Source organism: Neoarius graeffei, chromosome 10 (genome assembly GCF_027579695.1).
Source record: "Neoarius graeffei isolate fNeoGra1 chromosome 10, fNeoGra1.pri, whole genome shotgun sequence".
NCBI classification, from domain to species: domain Eukaryota; kingdom Metazoa; phylum Chordata; class Actinopteri; order Siluriformes; family Ariidae; genus Neoarius; species Neoarius graeffei.
In genome coordinates, this window is record NC_083578.1 from 35571868 (window position 1) to 35592747 (window position 20880).

At 41.7% G+C, this 20880-nt stretch overlaps 1 protein-coding gene across 1 annotated transcript in view; it reads left to right on the forward strand.

Moving 5' to 3' along the window:
• Positions 1-221: 221 nt before the first annotated feature.
• acaa2 (acetyl-CoA acyltransferase 2) overlaps positions 222-20880 on the forward strand; it is a 98834-nt gene continuing 78175 nt past the window's right edge. The window contains exons 1-5 of the mRNA XM_060931738.1: positions 222-332; positions 1000-1166; positions 1296-1424; positions 2751-2867; positions 17009-17156. Of these exons, the coding sequence (XP_060787721.1) occupies positions 317-332; positions 1000-1166; positions 1296-1424; positions 2751-2867; positions 17009-17156 (577 nt within the window). The 5' untranslated portion in view covers positions 222-316. The remainder of the gene's footprint in view (positions 333-999; positions 1167-1295; positions 1425-2750; positions 2868-17008; positions 17157-20880) is intronic.

Below are 20880 nucleotides of genomic sequence, written 5' to 3' on the forward strand. Positions count from 1 at the left end.
GTTCATGTTTTACAGCGAATAATAAGGGTATATGCAGGTAAGTTCTTACAAACGCAGTTTCGATTTAAAAAAAATCTAAAATAAATGTTAGCACAATATTAGGTATTATTATTCTTTTATTCTTTACTTATTTTTGTGACTCAATAATCTGTTTTGCAATTCCACCTTTCTTGGCAAATATAGCGAATATTCAGTCTTGAATCTAAACACGGTGAAAACTAGGTAAAAGGTCACTATTTGATGGGGACTTGTTCTCAGGCGCTCAGTAGCGAACGTGACGTATCGACCTTCGTGGATTTTATATAAACGTACAATAATGTCGCTCCTAAGAGGTAAACGTGTTTTTTTTAAGCAATTAAAATGTTTTTGTACATATGAAGTTTTCTATCCGCTAACAAGTGTTTTTTTCCCCCCTTTGTTTTGCTTTATTTGGTGCTTTGGCGGAAACAGGTATATGTAGCCTACACTGAAGAATGGAAAGTAGAGCAAGGGTGACTGGTTAGAAAAGCTGGCAACTGATTCTCTTTGCAATACCATTAATGCATTTAATTTTTTATCATTTGCAGTAACAAGATACAAACTAATAAGTTTGTATACAAGTGTCAGTGTTTTCCCCTACCATTTTAAGGCCCCCCCCCCCAAAAAAAAACAAACAAACAAACAACAACAACAACAAAAAACAAAACAGGAGTGCAATTCTATTGTCAAAGTTGCTCTTAAAATAAACGTGAAGACTTAAATATGACTCCTTTAACTGTTTGTTCAGGTCCAAATGCTCTCTAATAGGAGCTGTGGGGAGGGGTCCTGCAGTTTACCATCCTCATCCAGCAAACCCCCCAAACCAGTAAACTTAAGGGCAACACTGAGTGTTTTAATATTACACACCTTAATACTGACTGATTTCGTAAGAATAGAGTAGCTGGGCAATTAAGTTGTTTCCCCCCACCGCTGTGATTTAGAACTGCTATTGACAAATTACTTGTGATTTCATTGGTCTAGGTGTCTTTATTGTTTCGGCTAAGAGGACTCCCTTTGGGACATATGGTGGCGTTCTTAAAGACCACAGTGCTACAGACTTGGCTGAGCATGCTGCTAAAACCGCCCTTGTTGCTGCCAATGTAGCTCCGGAACTAGTTAACAGTGTCATCATGGGTAATGTCATGCAGGTGAGTTACTGATATCTGTTCAGACTGAATAGCTGATAACCTTACAAACTTTAACAACACACTTCTTTGACCGTATGGCATTAGCATACCTGCATATATGTGTGCCCGTGGTTTCTCCTCTTCCTACAGAGCTCTGCAGATGCTGCCTATATTGCACGTCATGTGGGCCTCCGGTGCAGTGTGCCAGTATCAGTTCCTGCTCTGACTGTGAACCGCCTTTGTGGGTCAGGTTTTCAGTCCATCATCAGTGGAGCTCAGGTAAAAGTACACCAAAAATGATCAAACTAGTACAGGCACACTTCAGCTACAACCCCAAATAAGAAAAAGCTGGGACAGGAAGGAAGATCCAAATAAAAAGAGAAAGTAGGGATTTCTAAATGCACTTTGACTGGTATTTCACTGAAGACAATATGAGCCAAAAATATTTCATGTTTTGTATGGTGAACTTTATTTTACTTGTTAAATATACATCCATTCTTGCATTTCAGGCTTGCAGTACATTCCAAAAAAGTTGGGACAGGGGCAGTTTAGGTCTGGTAATGAGGTAAAACACTAAAATGACGTGATTTTCAAATGGATAATTGTAATCATGATTTGGTACAAAATCAGTATTCAGGAATGGCCTAGTCTTTAAAGAACCTTTGAGGAATGTTCCTCAAAGAAAGATATGAAGGGATTTGGATATTTCCCTCTCTATGGTGTATAATAAAATGATTCAAAGAATTTAGGTGCATCATTTACTTATAGCTGATATAACCATATGGGCTCAGGATTACTTTGGCAAACCTTTGTCAAGTACTACACTACTGAGTTACATCCATAAATGCCAGTTAAAATGTACTGTGCAAAAAGGAAGCCAAATATTAACGGTGTCTGGATGTGCCGTTAACTTGTCTGGGCTCAGAGGCATCTGTGATGGACCATCACAGTGGAAACATGTATTGTGGTTTAACAAATCAGTATTCCAGGTTTTTTTTTTTGTAAGAAATGGAAACTGTGTTCTGAACAAAAGCCAAAAAGGACCATACGCACTCATCAGCAACAAGTCCAAAAGCCAGGGTCTGTCATAGTGTGGGGTCGTGTCAGTGTGTCCTGGGCAAAGGTAATTTACACTTCTGTGATGGAGCATTAATGCAGAAAAGTTCATTGAGTTTTTGGAGCAACATATGCTGCCTCTAGATGACACCTTTTCCAGAGATATTTCAGCAAGACAATGTAAAACCACATTCTGCACACGTTACAAAGGCATGGCTGCAGAAAAAGAGGGTGCCTGTCCCCAATAGAGAACTTGTGGCGAACTTTGAAACGAAAAATGACAACGATGACCCTGTACTCTTGCGCACCTTAAGACCTGTTTGCAGGAAGAATGGAACAATACACTTGAAATGCTTCATCACTTAGTGTTTTCAATCCCTAAACATCTTTTGTGTTGTGAGAAGGAATGGCAACATTTTATAAAGTGGTAAATGTTTTACCATCCCAACTTTTTGGGAATGTGTTACAAGAATCAAAATTGTGTTCCCCTCAAAAATAAACTTTTTTTTTTTTTTTTTAATTCTATGTTTCTTATGTTTTTTTTTATAGGAGATCTGCCTTAAAGAGTCGGAGATTGTACTCTGTGGTGGGTCAGAGAGCATGAGCCAGGCCCCTTATGCTGTACGCAACATACGTTTTGGCACCAAGTTTGGCACTGATTTGAAGGTATGCTTACAGACAAGTTGTATTTATTTTAAAGAAAAAGGACAAATAATTAAATCTCAATTTTGGGTAGAAAATAAAAGCAAATCTAATTAAAAAGAGTAAAACCTTTCTCCTGTGTGGTGCAACAGAAAAGTGTTCCCTATTCTTAGTTGTGGGTTTGAATCCTGATGGTGTCACAGCCATCCGTGGCTGAGAGTCGAGAACAAATCTGGTAGTGCTCTTAAGGCATTGCTCTAAAATTGATGCAGTAATATACAAGAATTTCTATGGCACTTTAGGGAGTAAAAGGTCATAAGTGGTAGTGTGTCAAAGTGTTTGCAAATCAATATGGAGTTGTAACATGTATAAGATCTGATGTGAGCTTGCATACATAATGTTTGATTTAAAGCAAGAGGAATACAGTGTATTGTGTACGTAGAGGACCCTTTTTTTGATGGGCTGTAAATGGCATGAGTTGTAAACATTAGATTTTGTTTATGGAAGGTAGTGGTATGAGGCGAACATTTTGGGGAATGAAACAGTAATGTAGCCATGTATTTACAGTTGCAAAATGTATATGGGGTCATTTTAGGTTTGTGAAACATCTCCGTTCCTATAGGGTTGTGATATTGGTGTTCAGGCTGCGTCTTTTGGTATTAAGGAAAAATTCTAGATTTCTTTTTTTTTGTTAAAGTAATCTGTAATGGCTTGAGGAGAGGGTAACAAAGGTGCCGTTTGGTAGAACAGCAGATATTTATTAAAGACTTGCATGACATGGTCATAGCATAGGCAAGTGAATTTGGATTGCATGTTGCTATATTCATAAAGTTGAGCTTGTGCGCGAAAATATGACCTGTCATTTGTTATGGGATGTGGTATTTGTGAATGTCCTAGAAAGCGAGAGCGGTTTTATGTGCTAGACTTGTATGAAATGTAAAAGAGCAAGAGTACTGTACTTGGTGAATAAAAAGTGTTACAAGTGTTTGTGCATAGTGGAATGCATGACAGAAGTCATGTCGTGTAATCTTGTGATTTCACGAGGAATAATGTGATGCTGGGTGATAGGGCTGCACGATAAATCGTTAAAAAATCGCGATCTCAATTCACACATACACGTGATCTCATTTCGAAACACAACGATTCTTAAGCATTTTATTTCACGAGCGGCATCACAAACAAACGCTCCCATTTCTTCCCGGATTTTTTCAAGCGCCCCTAAAGGCAGCACTGCCGCTGACTCCTCCCTCGACCTATGTAAAGCGTCTTTACAACACGTGATTCAGTCAGTGGAGGAAGCCCGCCTGCAGTTGAGTGTGTGGAAGGCCCAGTGTTGCCAGATTGGGCGGTTTCCCGCCCAATTGGGGGGCAAAAAATGGCTTGGGCTGGTTGACAAAAATTGGGCGGGTTTGACGTTAGTTCAGCGGGTTTTTATCAGATGTTTATAAATATTTTGCACCATAGACCTAGTTTACCCAGTACCCCTTAGGTATTTTAGGCTGCTGGGCCATAGAAGGTTCACGCTGCATGCTGCACGCTACACGTTCACGTGAAGAACCGGACCCTGGGCCATTAAACTTCATGCTTGGATGTTCACGTGTTGCGTCTGTTCTACTTTGACCGAGTAACCAACAATATGGACTCTTCGGATGACGACGATTGCCTCATTCTGCTTTTACTGAGACAGAGGAAGAGAAAAAGGAACAGAATTTGGAGCCGAGAACACTTCCTTCTGAGAGAAACCCGTGGTGAATTTCACCGAACATTCTATAATCTGCTTGACAATCCCGATGAAGAACTATTTTTCAATTATACCATTCAATTATATTTTTTCTGAAGTTTTCCCCTGAAAGCATAGCGTTATCTCCCTAGACCCGTTCTGATTGGCTGGCGCGGCGGTGACCGCATGCATTGACTGGAATTTCCGTCTTCACGCCTAGAAAAAAGTGTGCATGTTCATTTCACGCTTCACGCGTGAAGTGTGCAGCGTGCAACGTGAACGCCGTTCTATGGCCCAGAGCAAGTCATGCTACGTTTGTCCACTTTTCTTTACTAGCGTGCAGCGTGAACCTTCTATGGCCCAGCAGCCTTAAACAACCAAAATCGAGCATTGGCCTAAATTAATCATTAACAATAAACATTAATCTCATTAAGTATTATTTGAACAAAAAAAAGTCGATGTAACTGTAAGACTAATATGAATGTGTAATGTAGTGCAGAAACTGAACTCATAAACTAGTAAATAAGAATGACGCAATCCATTCTCCATTTTCTCTTCATGTTACATTCAGCCATGCATCATAGCCTAACTTTTTTTTTTTTAATTGAAGTATATAAAACAGGTACAATTTAACAAATCCACAAAAATCAGGATAACAGATGAAGAAAATACATGGATGTAGACAAAAATAAATTAAGCAGACTAACTAGGCCTATAAAATTTAATAAAACAAACAGGATAAATAAAAAGATAAATAAATAAAAGACAAATAAAAAAATAACCTCAGCAATGCAGAGGTTATAAACAGCACGATAAACATTTTGTATAAAAAATCGTGCCAAAGAATCGTGATCTCAATTCTAAGCAAAAAAATCTTGACTCACGTTTTTTTTCCAGAATTGTGCAGCCCTACTGGGTGATAATGACACATTGGCTGTGCCAATGTATAACAAAATATCAAACCTTCCATCACAATACAAAATCAAGACACCCATGAGTTTATATGTACGCCAAATCTGGAATGAATCTGATGAACTTGTGATGATCTGATTTGGGGGGGTATTTACACACACAAGCTAAAGCTATCTAAGAAAAAGTGGCAATCCAGAAAGTGGACATGTGGCAGTGTGAACAGAATTAATGGTATAAATTTTTAAATGTGACGAATGACAATATAAACAGAATGAACAATGTAAATGGGAACAGCAGCCTGACAGTAGGGCAATATAGCACGATATAATTATCAGTATAAATATGGCAGTATGAGCAGAATTTTCAGTGTAACTATAAATATGACAGTATAAACAGTGTAGCAGTGAAGTCTATCAAAGATAAAAGATGTATAAAGTGTAAACAGTGTTGTAAACAGTTTTTATATAGTGCAGTTAACTAAAAAAACCCATAAATATGGCAGTATGAGCAGAATTCAGTGCAAGTATAAATATGGCAGATATATAAAAAGTGTAAACAGTATTGTAAACAGTTTTTATGTAGTGCAATTAACTAAAAAAAAAACGTGTAGACAGTATTGTAAACAGTTTTTACATGGTGCAATTGAATTTTGTTACAGTTCGTTAAAGTGGCTGGTGACATTGGTTTATGTATTAAGGGAAGGGGGTACTGGCCTGGGAGGGAGTTCAGCATCCTGACGGCTTGGTGGATGAAGCTGTCTCTCAGTCTGCTGGTTCTCGCCCGGAGGCTTCTCATTCTCCTCCCAGAAGGCAGGAGGTTGAAGAAGTGGTGGTTGGGATGGGTGGAGTTGCCTGCAATGCTGAGTGTTCTGCGGGTCAGGCGTGTTATAAATATCCTGAAGGGAGGGTAGGGGGACACCGATGATCATCTCAGCTGCTCTCACTATGCGCTGCAGGGTCTTCCGGCAGGATGTAGTACAGCCGCTGGTTAGGATGCTCTTGATGGTTCCGTGGTAGAAGGTCTGCATGATGGGTACTGGTGCTCTAGCTTTTTTCAGTCTGCGGAGGAAGTAAAGGCGCTGCTGAGCTTTCCTGGCCAGCGATATGGTGTTGCTGCTCCAGGAGAGATCCTCGGTGCGGTACACACCCAGGAACTTGGTGCTGCTCACACTCTCTCCACAGCGGCACTGTTGATGGTCAGTGGAGGATGCTAGGTGGAGGCTCTCCGGAAGTCAACAACCATCTCCTTCGTCTTCTCCACATTAAGAGAGAGATTGTTGTCTCTGCACCACGTGGCCAGTTGGCTCACCTCGTCCCTGTAGTATGACTCATCATTGTTGTTAATGAGTCCCACCGCAGTCGTGTCATCCACAAACTTGATGAAGAGGTTGCTGTTGTGTGTTGGTGTGCAGTCGTGGGTCAGCAGGGTGAAGAGAAGGGGGCTGAGCACACATCCTTGGGGGGCCCCCGTGTTCAGTATAATGGTGCTAGATGTGTTGCTGCCGACCCGGACTGCCTGTGGTCTTCCGGTCAGGAAGTCCAGCAAACAGTTGCAGAGGGAGGTGTTTAGTCCTAGACAGTCCAGTTTCTGTATCAGCTGCTGGGGGATGATTGTGTTAAATGCTGAACTAAAGTCTAAGAACAACATCCGCATGTAAGAGTCCTTAGTGTCCAGGTGAGTGAGAGCTGAGTGGAGAGCGGTGGAGATTGCATCATCAGTGGACCGATTGGCCCGATATGGAAATTGGTACGGGTCCATGGAGGGAGGGAGGGAGGGAGGGAGGATGGATTTGATGTGCTGCATGACTAACCGCTCGAAGCACTTCATAATGATGGGGGTCAGTGCCACAGGGCAGTAGTTGTTGAAGCAGGATGGAGAGGCCTTCTTTGGAACAGGGATGATGGTGGTGCTCTTGAAGCAAGTGGGGACAACAGCTTGGCTCAGGGAGGTGTTGATTTCTGTGAGTTCCTCTGCATAGTCCTTTAGCACACGACCTGGAATGTTGTCAGGTCCTACAGCTTTGTGGGTGTTGATCCTGGAGCGGGATCTCCTCACACTGGCTGGAGACCGGGACAGCACCTGGTCATCCGGAAGGGGTGGTGTCTTCTGTGCAGGCATGCTGTTGTCGGCTTCAAACCGTCCAAAGAAGTTGTTTAGACTGTTCAGCAGAGTGATGTCCTTGTCACAGGTCTGTGGTTGAGGTTTATAGTCCGTGATGGTCTGTATCCCCTGCCACAGGCTCCTTGTGTCTCTGCTGTCAGTGAAATGATGGGCTATCCTGCTGCTGTACTGCTTCTTTGCTAGTCTGATGCCATGGGACAAGTTGGCTCTTGCTGATCTCAGACCAGCCTCATCACTTGCTCTGAAAGCAGCGTTCCAGGCTTTCAGTAACCGATAGACTTCCCCTGTCAGCCATGGTTTCTGGTTGGCCCGTACTGTGATGGTCTTAGTGTCCGTGACATCAGTGCATTTACTAATGTAGGCTGTAACAGTGTCTGAATACTCCTGGATGTTGGTTAAACGTGTCCCAGTCTGTGATGTTAAAGCAGTCCTGAAGTGCTGAGGAAGCACCCTCTGGCCACACCCGTACCTGCTTCTGGACCGGTCTGGTGACTTTGACCTTCGGCCTGTATGCTGGCATGTGGTCTGAAGCACCGACATGGGGGAGGGGTGAGGCCTTGTATGCTCTTCTCAGTGTTGTGTAAACCTGGTCCAGTGTGTTGTTTCCCCATGTTGCAAAGTCAATGTGTTGATGTAACTGAGGAAACACTGTTTTGAGATTTGCATGGTTGAAATCCCCAGCTACTATGAGAAGTCCCTCTGGATGGGATGTCGGTTGGTTGCTGATGGCGCAGTACAGTTCACTCAGTGCCTTGTCCCTGTCGTTGTTGTTGCAGCTGGGAGGAATGTAAACTGCAACAAGCAGGATGGCAGAAAACTCCCTCGGTAGATAGAAGGGCCGGCATTTGATGATCATAAACTCCACAAGGGGTGAACAGTGTCTGCAAACTACCACAGCGTCCTGACACCAAGCATCCCTGATGTAAATGTAGAACCCGCCGCCATGGGTCTTACCTCCTTCAATGAGGGCTCTGTCTGCTTGATTGCATGTTAGCCGGTCGAGCTGGATGGTGGAGTCTGGTATGCTGTCGTTGAGCCATGTTTCCGTGAACACACAAACACAGCACTCTCTCTCACAGCCTGCTGGATCGCTCTCAAAAGGCGAATATAGTCCAGTTTGTTATCTAAGGAGCGTATGTTGGCGAGTACGATGGACGGTATAGCCGGCTTGTGTGGATTAGCCATTAGCCTGGCCCGAATACCCCCGCGCTTTCCCTGCTTCTGCTGCCTCTCGCACCGCCTACGGCGCTTCCTCTGCGGGTGTGCAGCAGTAGTGGGGGTCGATGTCAAAGCGGGCCGCCGGAGTAGGCCGAGGTCATGTAGCTCCTTAGCGTGTGCCTGGTTTAACTTACCAGAAAAAAGTGTTGCCAATGTCAAAAAGAGTCCCACGGCTGTATGTGCGCCTCGGGACAGACAAACGTGACGAAAGCATACCATCACTCGAGCACACCGACGAAGACAAACATGTAAACACCACATTATCGGGGCAGAGAGAGGCCGCTGTGTCCGCACGCGCCGCCATCTTGGTAACCATAAATATCAGGCAATGCATGATGAATTTATGACATTTCCTGTTTGTGTGGATTTATTCACGAACTTTTATTTTAAGTAAAAGTAGTTGCAGATTTAAAAACTCAAACTTTCATTTTCGGAGGCCAAGTAACATTCGAGAAATGATATTTTAAAGAAAATTCATTTGGGCTTCTTGTGGTAGTGATGTATGCGATGATGTCAGGTAGTGGTTGCTTCGAGCAATTCTGCTGTTTATATTCTCTGTTGACAAGGGTTTCATTAAAGGCCGGCGCCCAGCGCAAAATCCAGCTATGATCAACCTGGCGCTCGTAACTTTGCAAAGTTCCTCAACCAAAAATGCAAGTAGATTTCCTATTTTCCAAGACCTTTTCTTTCCTATGGTTATCAGTGGTCATCTAATATATGTGAGCAACAAAGAGGCATGGCTTCACGTTTAGAAAAATTTATTTTATAACTGGAAAAAGAGCCATAGTTATTAATTAGCTCTGTTAATTTAGGAATAGAATGTGCAGGAGAATTTTAAAAAAATCAAAACTTCATCAGTGTACAGCGAAATTTTATGCTGATTATTTAAAAAGATTCTTCTAATACTAGCACCTTGTCTAATGGTTGTGGCTAAGGGCTCCATAGCTAGTCCAAATAACATTGAGCTCAAGTGACAGCCCTGCCTAGTACTCCATTCAGTATTAAAATTACTAGACCTGATCCCATTAGTGATTACAGCTGAAAGGGGCAATGTGTATAAGATCCGAATCCATTTAATAAATACCTCAGCCAGGCCAAATTTTTGGAGTAGGAAGAATAGGTAGGGCCATTCCAGTCTGTCAAAGGCTTTCTCCGCATCAATAGAGATGACCAAAGCTTCTGCACTGTACAAGGAGGAATGCTGAATAATGTTAAGCAGCCGTCTCACATTATGTGAAGAATACCTTCCACGTGTGAAACCAGTCTGGTCATTAGCGATGACTGACTGACTGACTGTGGGGAGGACGTTTTCTAAACTGGAGTCTCGGATCCTTGCAAGAAGCTTCAAATCCAAATTTAAAACTGATATAGGTCTGTACGAAGAGCACTCTTCAGACGATTTCCCCCCTTTTTTTTTTTTTTTTTTAAATACCAGGGAGATGTTAGCCTCCGTTAGAGATGGAGAAAGAGCCCTAGCCGCAAATGAGGACTGCAGCATTTCAAATAAAGGACTGACTAGGATTTTTATAAAATTCTGCAATAAATCCGTGGGGGCCTGGGGCTTTGTTGTTTGGGAGTAGCTGGACACAATTCTTTCTTTCACTCAGTTATTGGTTTGCACAGATTGTCTCTCTCTCTGCTCATCTGAAATTTTTGGTAAATCCACCTTTGTGAAAAAATTAACCATATCTTGCTTTAAGAGTGGATTGAACTGTGAAGTATATAACTGCTTATAAAATGTTTTAAGTGTCGTTGATTACTCTATTACCATAGGTAAGTACGTCAGTTGAATCTCTAATATATGAAATATTCTGGGCCGGGACCCTATTTCAAAGAAGGTTGGCCAAATATCGGTTAGGTTTGTTCACAAACTCTTACATCCTTTGCCTCATGAAAAATATAGGTTTTTTTGGCCTTCTTTGTTAGTAAGCTCTCTAAAGCTGTCTTAACCATTTGTATATCAATTTTAAGTTCCTCTGATGGAGAGGAGTTGCATTTAGTCTGAAGTCCATGCAGTTCTAGCTCAAATTTCCTTTGCCCTGTTCTACTGGGTTTTTTTTTTTTTTTTAAGCCCAGTGGTGTAAGATATGATCAGACCATGAACATAGGCTTTCATGGTATCCCATAGCAGACTGGGAGAAACATCAGGGGTCTTATTCGCTTTACAAAAAAAAAAGGTCTACTTGCACTTTTCAGAAATTTCTCAAAATTAGGCTCATGATTCAGAAACACACTGTATCTCCAAGGTCCACTTTGACACCCAGGATTCAGGTTATTTTAAAGTATATACAGTTGTGTTCAAAATAATAGCAGTGTGTTTAAAAACGTGAGTAAAGCTCAAAATCCTTATAATAGTTTTTATTTCCATGCATTGGGAACACTGCACATTATATTCTACTTCAAAACATGAAGAAAAATGTATGAATATTTTAATTACTTTACAGAAAATGAAGAAAAATGAACATTGGGCTGTTCAAAAAAATAGCAGTGTCTGCATTTTTCATTACAAACTCCAAATATTTACTGTATAAACTGAAAAAATCTTAAGGATTTAGTATTCCTGTGAATCACTAAACTAATATTTAGTTGTATAACCACGGTTTCTGAGAACTTCTGGCACCTGTGAACAGGTATTCCAGCCCAGGATGATTTGACAACATTCCACAATTCCTCTGCATTTCTTGGTTTTGCCTCAGAAACAGCATTTTTGATGTCACCCCACAAGTTTTCTATTGGATTAAGGTCCGGGGATTGGGCTGGCCACTCCATAACTTTCATTTTGTTGGTCTTGAACCCTGATGCTGCTTGCTTACTGGTGTGTTTGGGGTCGTTGTCTTGTTGAAACGGGCATTTCCTCTTCAGCATAAGGCAACATGACGACCTCAAATATTTTGATATATGCAAACTGATCCATGATCCCTGGTATGCGATAAATGGGCCCAACATCATAGTAAGAGAAACATTCCCATATCATGATGCTTGCACCACCATGCTTCACTGTCTTCAGAGTGTACTGTGGCTTGAATTCAGTGTTTGGGGGTCGTCTGAAAAACTGTCTGCGACTCTTGGACCCAAAAAGAACAATTTCATTGGTCCACAAAATGTTTTTCCATTTCTCTTTAGGCCAGTCGACGTGTTCTTTGGCAAATTGTATCCTCTTCAGCACGTCTTTTTTTTAACAGTGGAACTTTGTGGGAGCTTCTTGCCGATAGATTAGCTTCACACAGGCATCTTCTAATTGTCACAGTAGTCACAGGTAACTTCAGACCGTCTTTGATCACCCTGGAGCTGATCATTGGCTGAGTCTTTGCCATTCTGGCTATTCTTCGATCCATTCGAATGGTAGTCTTCTGTTTTCTTCCACGTCTCTCTGGCTTTGCTGTTCATTTTAAAGCACTGGAGATCATTTTAGCTGAGCAGCCCATCTTTTTCTGCACTTCTTTACAGTATACGTTTTACCTCTCCAATTAACGTTTTAATCAAAGTACGCTGTTCTTCTGAACAATGTCTGGAACGACCCATGTTTCTCAGGTTTTCAGAGAGAAATGGATGTACAACATGTGCTGGCTTCATCCTTAAATTAGGGCCACCTGATTGACATCTGTTTTTTCACAGAATGAATGATCTCACTAATTAAACTCCACACTGCTATTATTTTGAACACGTCCCTTTCACTTAATTATTAGATTACACAGACTCAGGAGCATGCATATCATGAATGTTGGGTCTGTTGGTTTTCTATGACTCTACTACACCTACTGGTAAATTATTTGCCATGTAGTAATATAATTTCCACCAAAAACAGTGATTGATCTGGTTAGTCGTGTTGGACTGCTATTATTTTGAACACAAGTGTAGATGGGTGCATGATCTGACATAATAATGTCTCCAATAGTGCAGCTCTTAACATTGCTCAATGAGATTTTAGGGGTGAGAACAAGGTAAATTCTACTGCGTGTTTTGTGTACACCAGAATAAAATGTAAATACCTTATTAGGATGTAAAACACGCCAGGTATCAACTAGATCAAGTTCGCTACAGGTATCTGATACAGCTTTAGCTCTTCTAGACATTGAATTTTGTACTGATGGTGATTTATCCATTGCCGAAGAAAAGTAGCAGTTAAAATCTCCAGCTATGACTGTGTTTTCACTGATCCAATCAGCAAACAAGGAAAAAACTTGAGAGATGAAGTCATTAGACTGTACCGGGGGAAAGTAAATATTCAGGAATGACACCAACTGGCCATGGAGATGGCCCTTTAACATTACATATCTATCAGATTTATCAGAAATAGTTTGGACATTGGACAAAGGAAGGTGCTTATTTATGAAAATGGCAACACCTCTGCTCTTGCTGGAAAAAGATGAGCTAAACACATGCCCGATCCAATCTCGCTTTAACTTTAAGTGCTCGTTAGCAGATAGGTGTGTTTCTTGCAGGAGGGCTATATGAACATGTTCGTTTTTAAGAAAACTTAAAATCTTTTTCCGCTTAATAGGATTGTGTATACCCCTTACATTCCAGCTGCACATTTTCAACGTGGGTCTGTCACTGGCCATTTTGTATTAAGAAAACCATCTTGGCTACACGTGGATGAGAATACTGAAAACAACTAGAGCTCCCTGAAGCTAGACTGAAACACAACATAAAAAGAAAATAGAAACACTGCTTTGGTAACATTTAAAACAGAACTATGCACAAGGAACATCAAGCAAAGATAATGGGTAGACATTGGGGTCAGACTTTGGTCTGTTACACCCATCAGGGGTGAGTTAACTTCCCTACTTTTTAATAGAGGAAGATGCTGGACCAGCTATTAAAGTCCTTTCTAAACTTAAATTTGTAACACATCTCAACTGCTGGCCTGCAGCTCTATTCAAGAAAAATTAAAGTCAACAGTGAGCGTATGAGCAACCATCAATGTGTAATACAAAGAAGGAAAAAAAAAAAGGATTCACACTCCAGCATTAACCTACAGACTATGTAGCTAAAGTATCTACTGTATATAGCACATTCATTGATTGTATGGCAAATCTCCTATCAACCCAAGAGAAGGCGAGAAAAGCAAAGAAAATAAGGAGATAGCCGTGCCAGCCCCAGTACCATAACATTAAGTTTTATGCTCACCAACTCCTTTAACAGTCAAACCTGACATTTTCAGAAAAGTTCAGTAGACGATCATAGTAGCACATAGTGTATGAAAAATGAAGGGAAACTCTGTTAGCAGGGATCATGGAGGAAGATCCTCCACGCTGTGACACTTTATCCAAGAAGGCAGCCACCTCTTTAGGATGTTTAAAGAATTTCTCCTGCCCGTCATGTTTAATCCTGAGCACGACTGGGTACAGCATGGCAAAGGCGAAGCCTCTCTCCTTAAGCTGTTGTTTCACTGGGTAAAATTCCTGTCACTTCCATACAACAGCTGCAGAAAAATCCTCAAATATGATTGGGGCGCCGTTGTAAACCGTTGCAAGCCTCGAGTTTCTTCAAAACCGGGTCGATCTTTTTGTCAAAGGAAGCTTCCACACCTCTGAGCACTTCAGCAATTTATTCTTTCCACCAAGCTGTCGGTGTCAACTCGACCCAGAAGTGGCGGTGGATTGTCTGCCATGTTAACTTGGTTGCTCCAGAGCGACTGAACTCCTAATTTAGCAGATTTCGTGATAAGATTGAGCTTTCTCTGAGTGCCAGGCATTCTCCTACTTCTAGACGAGGATGACTGCTCACTGTGACCACACTTTTTCTCTTAAAAAAAAAAAAAAAGACAGAGGATGCCGAGCTGCGGGAGCACAGATAATGAGCTGCTACGCTGCCATTTGCATCACCCAGAGAAAATGCAAAGTGTACTTGCTAAGCTGCGGCAGATGGTTACTGACAGAAACTGGATCAGACATGAGACTGTGTTGCAAAACCTTTTTTTTTTCCACATGATCTACAAAGTGTGTATGTGGCGCTGCACGCTCTCAAATCTGTTTAAAATGGCTCAACTTGCAGTGCAACATGTCCGTTCACGCTTTGTAAAATACATGATCTACAGCTGATGCTGGATAGATTAACAAAGACCGTATGTGGCATGGTTCAGGACGGACGTGTCAGAGTTAGAATGGTGTCTGTCTCAAAAGCTGCAGGAGGAGTAGCGGTGCTATAAATAAAATAAGTGAGTAATAATAAAAGGAAACTTAAGAACAGTAGTGTGCTTGCTGCACAAAGCAGCGCTTCATGTGTCCTGCTGCATTGTGCTTAGCAAGCTCACTAATAACTCTCCTTATTGTTTTCTCCAAGTAGCCATGAGTCCACCAAGTGAATTGTCTGTAAGCTGCATAGCGCAGAGACCTGTAAAATGAAAAGTTGTGTGGCTTTTTTTTTATTTTTATTTATTTGTTTTAATATAAAAAGAAAACGATATCGACACTGTTACAACTCTGACACATCCTGCCTGAACCAGTGTAGTGCGCTTGTATACAGCTTTTAAATAGATGCACCCGTTCTCTCATTCTTGTTTTACTGTGGGTCCCCCCCACCCCACAGAGAATGAATGGAGCTCACGAATCGAATCGTCCTGCTTGGACAAGTCATGCAACACGTGTCATGCTCTGAAATCTGTTTTAAATCATGCCACAATCTTTGTTAACTACAGCTGGTTGTGGGTAAATTAATATTAAAAAAAAGATTTTAGAGCGCAGTGTCGTACTGTTGAGACATTTTTAAACCTATATTAGAGCACGCATCAACATCCTGTGTGTGTGTGTGTGTGTGTGTAGATGATGGGGGGCTTTGACAGCGTGAAGTCTTGTGTGATCCAGTTTGTTAGTGAGCCTCTGCTACAACTGAACAAGCACACTTCGCATTTTCTCTGCAGCAATGCAGTCTAGTACTGATAAAGAACAGTGACTCGAAGCGGATTTTTATTAATGTTATCCCCTGTTCACTATTTTTTCGTATTGGGACAGCACATCACCCATTATCCCTGACTTGAATACCAAATTAACACACACCACCACAATTAAATGAGAGGGGTGGGGTTTTTGTTTTTTTAAATTAAGCATGCAAATATCAGTGCATTACCAACACTACTAAACAAAACCAAGCATGGCTGCTGCTAGACCAGAATTGTCTACAGTTTGCCATGATGTAGGCGCCTCTAGGCCAACCCTGTGTTAGAAGTAACTCCTTTTGATTGGTTATACATACCCTGTGCTACAAGTCATTCATTTGATTTGGTTTACACATGCTATCACTCACTAGACTAGTCAAGGAGCTCAAAAAAATCTGTTGAGAGGTGCCCAAATTAATCCTTTTCTGATGACTACACTGTCTAACATATCAAAACTTCCTTTACAATACAAATTGAAGACACTAATGAGTTTATGTACACCAGAGCTGGAATGAATCTGATGAACCGTCCAGGAGCAGTATAGCAGATATTGATGAAAAAGCTACCGTTTCTGTTGCCAAATGGTGGCGCTATACTAGAGGGTCACTTTGGGCATGTGGATTTCATCAGAACCATCGTATTCTATAACCTGTGAAGTTTCAGCCATATCAGGCAATGCATGGTGAATTTGACACATTTCCTGTTCGTGTGGTATAACATGCATTGTTTCCTTTTCAATGTCTTGCAAGATATTGCAAATCCCTTTGCAATTCAGTTGGCTAATACAATATACATTAAAATTTTGTTCATCTTGGGGCACCCCACACGCCTATCAAATTTGACACAGATAAGTGAAGCTACATACCAGGTAGAAGTCTCAATGACATGGGGGCACTATGGAGTCTCCCAGACACACCTGGGGTCAAACCTCTATCCCTGGGTAGTAGTGACCAGGACTGATGTGTTTACCAAATTTTGTGAGTGTTCGCCCATGGGAGCCACTTAAAAAAATCAGCAAGCGTTGAAGAAAAAGTATAATATAATAATAATAAAGAATCTGTAGGAAAACAATAGATCCTTGTACCTCTGGTACAGCAGCCTCCAGTGGACACCAGAGGCTTTGCACCTCTGGTGCTCAGGCCCAAATAATAAAGAATCTGTAGGAAAACAATAGGGCCTTGCACCTCTGGTGCTCCGGCCCTGATGATAAGATTCCTTAAGAAAACTGTAGGGCCTTGCACCTATTTTGCTCAGGCCTTAAAAATGAAAGGGAAAATCTTGCAGAATGAATTATACTTGTTTTTTATCTTGCTTTAGCTTGAGGACACACTGTGGGCAGGACTCACAGACCTTCACATAAAGACCCCTATGGGCATCACTGCAGAAAATCTGGCAGAAAAATACCAGATTACTCGAGAGGATTGTGACCAGTATGCCTACCAGACACAGCAGAAGTGGAAAGCTGGTCAGTATGCATTAATACTAATTTTCTACCATGCAGCATGTATTAAGTAACTAATTCTCAGCCTGGATTATTAATTTCCTGAACAAGTGTGTATTTGTTTCCCATGATATAATGTTGCCAGTAAACCGTAGGTACTAAAAAAAAAAAAAAAGGCAACTGGACTTGCTTGAAATTCTTGGAGACGTTTCACCTCTCATCTGAAAGGCTTCTTCAGTTCTCTCTGAGTTGTGAGGAGTTCCAGGTATTTATACTCTAGTGGATCAAACGCAACCCTAAGGAGAGTTGAGGTCACCTGGGTTGATGAGTCGTCCTGTAGGTGTAGGTCACTGGGGGCTGGATGCACTGTGGGCTCATGAAAAAGAAACATCATGGACAGGGAAGAAAACCCCAACAAACGCAAGAACATTGTCATTCCCTACATTTCTGGACTATCTGAGAAACTCAGGAGGATCCTCTACAAACAACATTCCTGTACGTTTCAGACCCAACAACACTCTGAGGCAGAAATTGGTCCACCCTAAGGATGGAGTTCCCAGACACAAACAGGACAATGTAGTGTACGCAGTTCAATGCAGTGAGGAATGCATGGACCTACAGTGGGGAAACAAAACAACCGCCTCACAGGTGCGTGGCTCAACACAGGATATCCAGTTCCTCAGGTCAGGACTCTGCAGTTTATCTTCATCTCAATAACAAAGGACACTTGTTTCAGGACTGCAATGTATGCATTTTAGCTAGAGAAGACCAGTGGTTTGAAAGAGTAAAAGAAGCCATCTGCATCAACCTGGAATGACAATTGCTGAACAGAGGAGGTGGTCCGAGACGCCACCTACAATGCAGTCCTTGGCACACTTCCCAGAAAACTGAATACACATGCACACCAAAACCCAGCTGACTTCAATGACTCGCGTGATGGCAGAGAGAGCCAACGAGATGGCACAGACCACCCTAACGAGACTAGGCTGCCAACACCGTTCACACCCGGCCTCCAGTGACCTACACCTACAGGATGACTCCTCAACCCAGGTGACCTCAACTCTCCTTAGGGTTGCTTTTGATCCACGAGAGTATAAATACCTGGAACCTCCCACTAGTTAGACAGAACTGAAGAAGCCTTTTGGATGAGAGGTGAAATGTCTTCAAGAATTTCAAGCAAGTCCAGTTGCCCCCCCCCCCCCCCCCCCTTTTTTTTTTTTTTTAAAAAGCACTTAAGGTTTACTATGACCTGAGAACCTTCACAGATAAATGTTGCCAGTAAAAGTAGCATCTTTGGGGAATGTGGGGTGCAAGTGGTCAAGCTTGGCAAAATACAGTGTTTAAACTTGCAATACTGCTAGAATGTTTGTGAACCCCCTAGACCTTTCTGTATTTCTGCATACGTTTAACCGTAAATGTTATCAGAGCTTCATTGGAGTCCTAAAATTAGATAAGGAGAAACCCAATTAAACAAATGATACTAAAGCATTATAGTTTAGAGCTATATATTAAGAAATTATCAAAATATTTAAATAAGCTTGTTGGGGGGGAAGAGTCTGTGAACATCTGGAGTACGAGTTAATTTAAAGGGATAATTGGTTTGAGTCATCCTCACAGCACATACACAGAGCTCTGATGTCAAACTCTTAAATTAATGAAAAAAATGGGATTGGTGCAGCTACCTTTTACAAATGGCAAGTGCATTTTTCAAATAAGTGAAACTGACCATCTTTTTAAAATAATTAAAACCAGCACATGTTTCTGGAACATACTTTTTTTTTTTTTCCATCAAAATTGATGAATTCGAATCGGAGATATTGTAATTTAAAGGTAAGTAATCTGGAGGCTTCTTTGGAAATGTAGGCTGCTGCTACTTACTGCTGTTCCCATTAGGGGTCACCACACCAGATAATGTCACTCCAACTCATCCTGTCCTCTGTATCTTTTTCTGTTGCACCAGCTGTCCTCATGTCCTCCTTTACCACATCCACAAATCTCATCTTTGGTCTTCCTCTTTTCCTTCTACCAAACGACACTATCTCCAGCATTCTTTTCCCAATATATCCTGGATCTCTTCTCTGTACGTGTCCAAACCATCTCAATCTCCACTCTCTTGCTTTGTCTCCAAGCTGTCCTACATGTGCTGTCTCTCTAATATACTAATTTCTAATCTTTTCCAACTTTGTCACTCCCAATGAGAATCTCAAGATCTTCAGCTCTTCTACCTCCAGTTCAGCCTCCTGTCTCTTTTTCAGCGCCACTGTCTCCAAACCATACAATGTAGCTGGTCTTGGTATTGTCTTGTACACTTTCACTCTTGCTGGCAAATGCCTGTCACAAATCACTTCTGACACACTCCTCCATCCATTCCAACTTGCTTGCACTCTCCTTCACTTCTCTTCTGCAGTTGCTATTACTTTGTACAGTTGACCCCACATAATTGAACTCCTCTACTTTGCCCACCTCTGTTCCTTGCAGCTGTACCATTTTCCACTGTTCTCACTCTTATTCATGCACATGTACTCAGGCTTGCTCCTACCGACTTCATTCCCCTTCTCTGTAGTTTCTTCCACTTGCTCCCTGTTCTCACTACAGATCACAAAATCGTCTTCAAACATCATTGTCTGTGGGACCTCTTGCCTGATGTCATCGGTCACTTTGTCCATTACCATTGAAAACAAGAAAGGGCTTCAGGCCGAGCCCTGGTGCAATCCAACATCCATCTTAAATGCCTGCCATTCCCACTGCAGAGCTCACTGCTGCCACATTGTCTTCATACATATCTTGTACTTCTCTGCCACTTCTGATTTCCTGATGCAGTGCCATAACTCCTCTTTCAGCACCCTGTCATTTGCCTTCTCTAAATCCACAAATGCGCAATGCAGCTCCTCCTGGCCTTCTCTATATTTGTCCAACATTCTCGATGCAAATATTGCATCTGGAGTACACTTTCCTGGCATGAAACTGTATTGCTGCTCACACATATCTCCACCTCTCCTCTGAACCTAGGTTGCACTACTCTTTCCCATAAATTCATGCTGTGGTTGGTCAACTTTATGCCCCAGTAGTTACTGCAGCACTGGACATCACCCTTGTCCTTGAATATTGGTACTAGTATACTACTACTCCACTCCTCAGGCATCCTCTCATTTTCCAAGATCTTGTTAAACAATCTTGTCAAGTCAATTGCCATCTCTCCTAAGCATCTTCATGCCTTCACTGGTATATCGTCTAGGCTGACTGCCTTACCACTTCTCATTCTCTTCAGAGCACGCCTTGCTAATCTGCTGTACTTCCTCCACTGTCTTCACCTCGAACAACCTTTTCTCTCTTTGGTTTTCTTCATTCATCAGCTTCTCAAAGTACTCTATTGACCTTCTCAACACACTCTACTTGTCAGCACATTTCCATCTGCATCCTTTATCAGCGTAACCTGGTGCACATCCTTCCCAGCTTGATCTCGTCTTGCTAATCGGTACAGGTCTTTTTCTCCATTCTTAGTTTCTAACCTTTTTCATATAGTTCATCATATGCCTTTTCCTTCACCTTTGCCACTGCTTTCTTTTCTTTTCCTCACATCTCCTTGACTGCTGTCTTTATCTCTTTTTATCCCAATTTTGCTTTGCCAACTTCTTTCTCCTTGACTTCCTCATTCCACCGCCAAGTCTTCTTTGCTTACTTTGTCCTGATGTCATTCCCAGCACCTTCCTAGCTGTCTCCCTCAACACTTCTGTCATAGTTGTCCAAT